This window comes from Gambusia affinis, linkage group LG18 (assembly GCF_019740435.1).
Source record: "Gambusia affinis linkage group LG18, SWU_Gaff_1.0, whole genome shotgun sequence".
In the NCBI taxonomy this organism is placed as follows: Eukaryota; Metazoa; Chordata; class Actinopteri; order Cyprinodontiformes; family Poeciliidae; genus Gambusia; species Gambusia affinis.
In genome coordinates this window covers 15,806,614-15,813,658 of record NC_057885.1, presented here as the reverse complement: position 1 = coordinate 15,813,658, position 7,045 = coordinate 15,806,614, and the positions used below count along the sequence as shown (strand labels likewise).

Below are 7,045 nucleotides of genomic sequence, written 5' to 3'. Positions count from 1 at the left end.
AAATATGTCCTTAAATGCATCATCATCTCAATATTTATGGCAAACAGATACAGTAGGCTCTTTAATCTCCAAGGGAAAAGCATGTTGATTCTTCTATATTGTTGGATTTACCAGGTTTTAGAAAATTAACTAATCTTAGATTAGATTCGCTTGGGTGTATGTCCATGACCCTACAAGTATAAGTGGGTATTTATGTTAAAAATTACACATAAAATCTCAGATATATACATAGACCCCCAATAACACCAGAATAGATCTCCAAAATAAGAGTTTTAAGGTGGAATCATATGAGCTCAATGAATCTTTATTTTCTATACCTTAAATTCTTCACTTATGAAATGCTTCTTGTATTTCTTAATCACCCCGTTGTAATAGTCAGCATTTAAAAAATCATTAACATCCACTTTGCCAACTCCTTCTCATGTGGGTCAGACTGATTTGTACTTTGAGATGATCTTCGCATATTCGCTCCCAGACTGGTAAATGGTTCGTCTCAGCTCGGGATCGGAAAAGTCGACATGGAACAGGCCGAAACGAACGCTGAATCCATCAGCCCATTCAAAGTTGTCCATCAGTGACCATGCAAAATACCCGCGGACTTTGACCTCATCCTCTTCTATAGCTAAACACAAAACATAAGAGGGACATAAAATATGGGATTTTTTCATTTTTATTTTCTTTGATTAAATATTCACTTAAACAAGTTAGAAGACTATCACCATGCAGTTTTAGGATATATAACAGGTATATATATATATATAATTACTTGGATAATTATATGCAGAGAGCATGCTGGGAAGTTTTATAATATACAGAGTTGCATGATATTCTGAAATTATGTAATTGCAATGTTACTGTTGCATATTGTCACTGGACTGTTCCACAGCTTTCTCAAAAGGCTGTGGTACATTTGCAGCTCTGAACTGGTTCTGTTTAGCCGGTCTGAGGGCAAAATGGCTCTTTGGACTGAAGACGATGCTTACCCCTGGACTAGGCGCAGACGAGTTACTGGTATCAAGCTTAATTCTTCTGTTCCATAACCTTATAAATGTATTGCTTATTCAAGAAATTCTGTTTAAAAAGAAAATGTAGAACTCCACCTAAAGAAAACCTTTGATAAACTGCTCAAGAGGGAAGAACAAGTACTGTCAAGGTAAAAAGAAATTACACCCCCCAATAAATCTAAAGGTGTTTAAAACTTTGCTCCAAATTTCTTTTTTTTTAAGAAGTACTTTGTCTTTACTTATTAACGACAAAGGGATCTACATTTGAAATTAGATCCAAATATTGTGAGTTGAAGATGCATAAAAGGGTGTACTTTTTTGTTCTATGATTGTACAGACCTAAACATCTTATAATTATGGATCAAAAACAAATAAAGAAACAAATATACTGATCATTGGCTGCCCTAGTTTCAATAAATCAGCACAAGACATTGAGAAAATTTAATCATATGAGTTCTGGGTGTTGCTACAGAAATATGCAAAAATCTTCAGCTTTCAACTAAAACTAAACTGAGTTCAAGTATACTGTTACTACAGTGTATACACACTTACTGGGGAATACTTGAAAAGGCTGTGCAAGATTTACTCTCAAACATAATTTCCATGTTGGATAACCACAACTTAACTAAACTCCTCTAATTAATTTTTTTCACTGGTTTGAATTTTTTTTTCCTTCACTACAGAGCAATTGTCAATACTACCTTTAGCCACTTCCAAAATGGTGCTTTTGTAAAACTTGCATCGTTCAACATCCTCAATTTGCAGCCGGCCGACCTGAGCAAAACCATTCTCCGTGATGTAGATTGTTGGGTTGTTGAAGACATCCTGGAAAGTCACAGGGTAAATGTTTTTGTCAAGCAAGGCATCACGGTTGTCAGGCATTCAGAGAGGAGACAGATTGGCTGCTTTTAACAGCGCCAGGTTCAAGCTAATGGCCTGTGACGAGGCACAACTGCAGGAAATTGCTCGTTTGCAAACACTTTTTTCCAACAAAGTAACCGTTTCACACGATGTGACAGCACTAATGAGGCATCATTGTGCTTCTGGAGGTGATTATTGAAAGGGATGAAGTTTTATTTTACCTTTATGTATTTAAGAAGTTTCCTTAAGCCATTTGGGACAACAGCCAACCATGACACCCCACAAATGGGCCAGGATGGATCTAAGATCTCTTCTGCATCCAAGTCCCTCTCCATACTCAACATCTGGTCGCTGCATCCTCCTGACTTGACCTTCCGGGATGTGTAGTAGTTCAGTGCAAAGAAGTCAGCAGTTCCTAAAATGGGTGGGTCATCGATTGAAAACCTGGGGAGCCTCAAGTCACCACTGTATCCCATAATTTTGGACTGAGTTTCTATGGAAGATCTCATCAATTCTGGATAATCTCCGGTAACAAACACAGGCCAGGCAAACCACCCCAGAGTAAAGATGAGGTCACGTTCAGCAGAGGTGACGTCCTCACTACGACCTGGCTCTAAAGGCTCAAGCCAGTCGCTGTTGAGGGCCAGAGACACTGCACCATTCTGCGTTATCCTGTACGCGGAGTTGTAGCTGTGCCAAGCCATGGCGTGAGCTCGCAGCATGTTATGCCCCACCAGGTAAGCAGCGGTGCCTTTTTCTTTCAGCCCTGGGGCATGGATACCAACTTCGTGACCTAGTTTGGCACATACTTGTGGCTCATTGATGGTGATCCAGAGTTTTACCCTATCCCCAAACGTCTGGAAGCAAAACTTGGCGTAGTTATCGAAGAGAGTTGCTATACCAGGTGATTTCCATCCTCCAAGGTCTTGAATTGCTTGAGGCAGGTCAAAGTGGTACAGAGTGACCATTGGGGATACATTGCATGCCAGCAAGTCATCTATCACTCTGTTATAGTACTGCACACCTGTTGGGGAAACAGATTTATTGAAATCATCCTCTTTAGAGTTGGGTTTTATTCTGCTATCAGTCTTTTAAGAGTATGGTACTACCTCTCTGGTTGACATTTCTCATCGTCCCATCAGGCAGGAGGCGTGGCCAAGACAGAGACAGGCGATAGTGTGTCAGGCCAAGTTGTTGGATGCATTCCAGGTCTTTCTCCCATAGCTCATAGCTGTTACAGGTCACATCTCCATTTTGATTTCCAAAAACTTGACCTTTTTCATGACAAAATGTGTCCCAAATACTTGGTCCCTTTCCATCAGTTTGCCATCCACCTAAACCAGAACATGTATGTAAATAGAAGAAGGGACTAAAGGTACTAACATGAAAAGAAACTACTTCTAAAATGTTTTTTTACATAATGAGATTATAGCCAAAATAAAATCTGGAACTAAACTGAAATAAAATGGAACTGAACTGAGTTTTAATGACTGAGCATATATGATTTTATATTTCTGTACATTATTGCATCTGTTGGTCCTATAAAGCAGCTTCCAATTGCAATTATTTGAGTTTACCTGGAAAACTTGGATGCAGTTTGACACTTCAGTTTAATGTTTTTAATGTCTGCTTTTATTTTTGTTCAAAAAAACTACTTTTTTAAAACGTAGAATTGTATTTAATGAAATTATACTTTGTTAAAATACAAAATAAGACAATTATCTTATTGTCTTATGAGACAAATTTGTTGTTTTATTTTGTGAACTATAATTTTATATTAAAAACTAGCTGTCTCCAATCATTGCTGTGAACCACGTTGTGCAACCTGTTTTTTTTAAGTGCATCATAAATAAAGTAGACTCTTCCTCGACTCTGATGATTCTATGGCAACTGTAATGTTGTTAGACTGCAATAGGTTGGTTAGATCATTTTGCACTCTTTCGACCGTTTCTGTAAGACAAGATTGAAGTTGGTAATTGTATACAACCCATGAAATTCATTAATTTAATGCTCCCTTTAATAAGTTGAATGTATATCAGCCTGTGTATAAAGACCTACATGCATTTAGCTTCCTGTATTTGCTTAAACTGAACTTAAATGAGACATACATTCTCACAAAACCGAATCAGTTAGAACAAAGTTAAAGTCTCGTGGCTGTGTTTACCTTCTATTTGGTACGCAGATGTTGCCGCTCCCCAAGCAAAGTCTCGCGGGAACATATTTTCTTAGCTGTCGTAGTCTCTCTGTCTCGCTGGTTTATATCGTTTAAAATCGAATATATCTTTCAGTAATATACGTATTAAGGTGTCGTCTATCCTTCATTGTCTGTAGGAGAATACCATGATGGTCCGTTACAGGAAGAGCTCTGCGTCGTCAGAGGCCGAGCCGGCTATTTGTGCTCACTCTTTCGGGTGAACGATGAGATCCGAAGATCCTCGGAATGCTTGTCTGCTACAGCGTTGCATTTGTTCACTATATGGTTTATTATTTAGTGTTTGTCTTTCTCTCATTCTGAGCTGGAAAGATTGCAGTCTTACTAAGTACATATCTTAAGGAACTTTTTGTGAAGTTTTATCACAAACATGCCCCAAGAATCGTAGGAAACAATAGCAAAGGATGAGCTGGAATAGTAAATTATTTAAAATTTCAAACCACAAAGTCATGTTCAGAAACCAGGACGCTACCATCAGATTAAACGGTTAACCGTTTTTGCTGAGGTGCACCGAATAATACGGATCATAAAAAGAGTCAAAATTCCCATAGGGGATGTGATTACAAAGTCACATGGAGAAATGTAAATGAGACTGATACCAATTACCTGTTAGACTTAACTCGATTAGATGTATAATTTATCCCCCCAAAAATCCTAAAAAATAAGTTATTTCGTGACAGTTGCATATAGCTTTATTTGCAGCAAACAATATAATTTATAAAAATTTAAAACATGGCTGTAAAATTAAAAATGAGAAACAATAAGGAACTGTTTCCATTAGTGTGATTCGTCATGGATAGCATACACAAGTTTTGAATTTTACTTTTAAACCATGTTTACAGCCATAAAATGCAGCAAATTTTTAATCAAAAAAATGTAGTCAATTATCAATTTAATAAAATGCCATTAAAATAACTGTCATTAAATACTAATAAATAAAATACAGTAGTGGTCACCGGTACTTACAATTGCAACCTCTGTCCACAAGGGGACACAGCAGGTTTCATATTAATTTACTTTCACTCTTTTTTGCAGCAGCAGCAGCAGCAATGCTGCAATCAGTCAATCTAAAATAGTGCGCCTAATATTTGTACGTAATTTTTTTTTCTGAATATATAAAAGAATAGAATATCTCAAAGACCATTTCATCTTAATTATATTCAGTTTATTTGCATTGTCTACAAAGTCATGTCAGAACATTTTGAAAGGCCACAAACTCAGTTCAAGCACTTAGGATTATATTAAATTAATTGGTTTAGTCCAACAGAGTTCAAATTTTAAAAATTAATCTACAGAGTGAATCAATTGCAACAATTGTTTGATTTTGTTTAATATTCGTTTCAACCTCCAACTGAGCTGGTAATAAGAGATAAACAGTTTTAACAGAATGAGATGGATCAAAGCCAGATGCATGAGAGGGAGGCAGTAAGGGACCACAAACCCATTTCTGTAAGCAATTTGACAGAAATGCTAGCAGAATTTCTGTCTACAGAAATTCATGTTTTGCCTACATGAAACATGGTGGTGGCAGCATCATGCTGTGGGGGTGAGTTTCTACGGCAGAGGCAGAAATGCTAGACGTGGTTGCATTGAGACTGGGGTAGAGGATCACATTCCAGCATGTCAACAGTCTTAAACAACAAGCCTGTATTTATGATTTAGAATGACTCCGTCAAAGTCTACACCTTTAAGATTGAGTGGGAAATTGATAGTGTCCATTAAACCTGACAAGTGTGCAAAGCTGGTAGAGGCACATCTTCAAGTAACTTGTAGTTGCAGCGAATGATGGTTTTACAAATTGAAAGAACAAAAATATACCTTGCAATTCTTCGATTTCCATTTGTAAATAAATCTGAAAACAACCAGGTGTCATTTCCCTTCCACCATATGCACTACTCTGTTCTGGTTTACTACATAAAAGCCCAATAAAGTACACAATTTTGTGGTTGTTAAGTGAGAACATTTTAACACCAGAGGCAAATAAATACTTAAGGTACAGTACTGTCACATTGCTGATTCAAAGCTGATTCTTCAGCCTCACACATCCTGCAAAGTTGAAAGCATTGGTTCAGTATTGTCCACTTGTTTACATTTCAGTGAATTTAAGGATCAACTAAGCATGAGCATAACAAAAGAAAAATACACAGGCCAGGAAAAAAAAGAGAAAAAAAAGCCTGAACTACCAAAACTGTATCAGTTAATGTTTCTCCTCCCCTATTCTTTGCATTCAGAGTCTAGGATTTTAAGACCCCATGTGACTTCATCTGTCATGGCGACAGCAGGCTAGACAGAACCTGTTTTTGCACTCAGACAAAAGGGAGGAGCAGGGGTAGATAAAGAATCAATTGTTCAAGTTGAGGCACCAAAAAGAAAAGCATGAAAATTCCTTCTAGTTGAGTGAAAGTCCAGAAAGTTAGCCTCAAACATGGAGAGAGTTGTCTACAGACTTTTATGAACTGGTTAAAGAGGAGTTTAGATGTGGACAGTTAGTCCTGGGTTTTTTCTTCTTTTTAAAGCATGGTTTCATTTATTAAAGGACGTCGTCTTTTACAATCTGACTCAATTATACAAAATGTAACAGTCCATGTGTTATTAAGTCATAATTTAACTGGGCTTAACCACATTTTTTGGAGAGCTGGTTTAGATTTTACAATCCTTACCAAGAGGAACTTACTCCAAGGTCACTAGAATCAAGATCTAAAGCAGCACTGATCTAAAATAAAAAACACAGCACTTCAATATTTAAGAGCGACAAATAGCAAATACTTTACTAAAGGTACATTTAAATTTAATTTATTTAATTTATTTTTATCCCCCTACATCATTCCAAATCCAACAGATTTTCTTTCAGTGGTAATCTTTTTAAATTAACAACCAGTTAGCTAACGTTAACTAGTTAGCTTTAACGAATTGTCAATCGTTTAACCAGTAGTTTCCTGAGTGAAATCTTACACAGGATTGTGTTATC

General features: G+C 36.9%; 1 protein-coding gene across 1 annotated transcript; it reads right to left on the bottom strand.

The window, feature by feature from the left end:
• Positions 1–288: 288 nt before the first annotated feature.
• Positions 289–4,214, bottom strand: gba3 (glucosidase, beta, acid 3). The gene is made up of 5 exons (XM_044097751.1): positions 4,030–4,214; positions 2,975–3,199; positions 2,087–2,889; positions 1,706–1,829; positions 289–622 (listed from the first exon to the last, which is right to left on the bottom strand). Exons 1-5 carry the CDS (start codon positions 4,082–4,084, stop codon positions 429–431), a joined length of 1,401 nt encoding a protein of 466 aa, XP_043953686.1. The 5' UTR covers positions 4,085–4,214; the 3' UTR covers positions 289–428.
• Between the last annotated feature and the right edge of the window lie 2,831 nt (positions 4,215–7,045).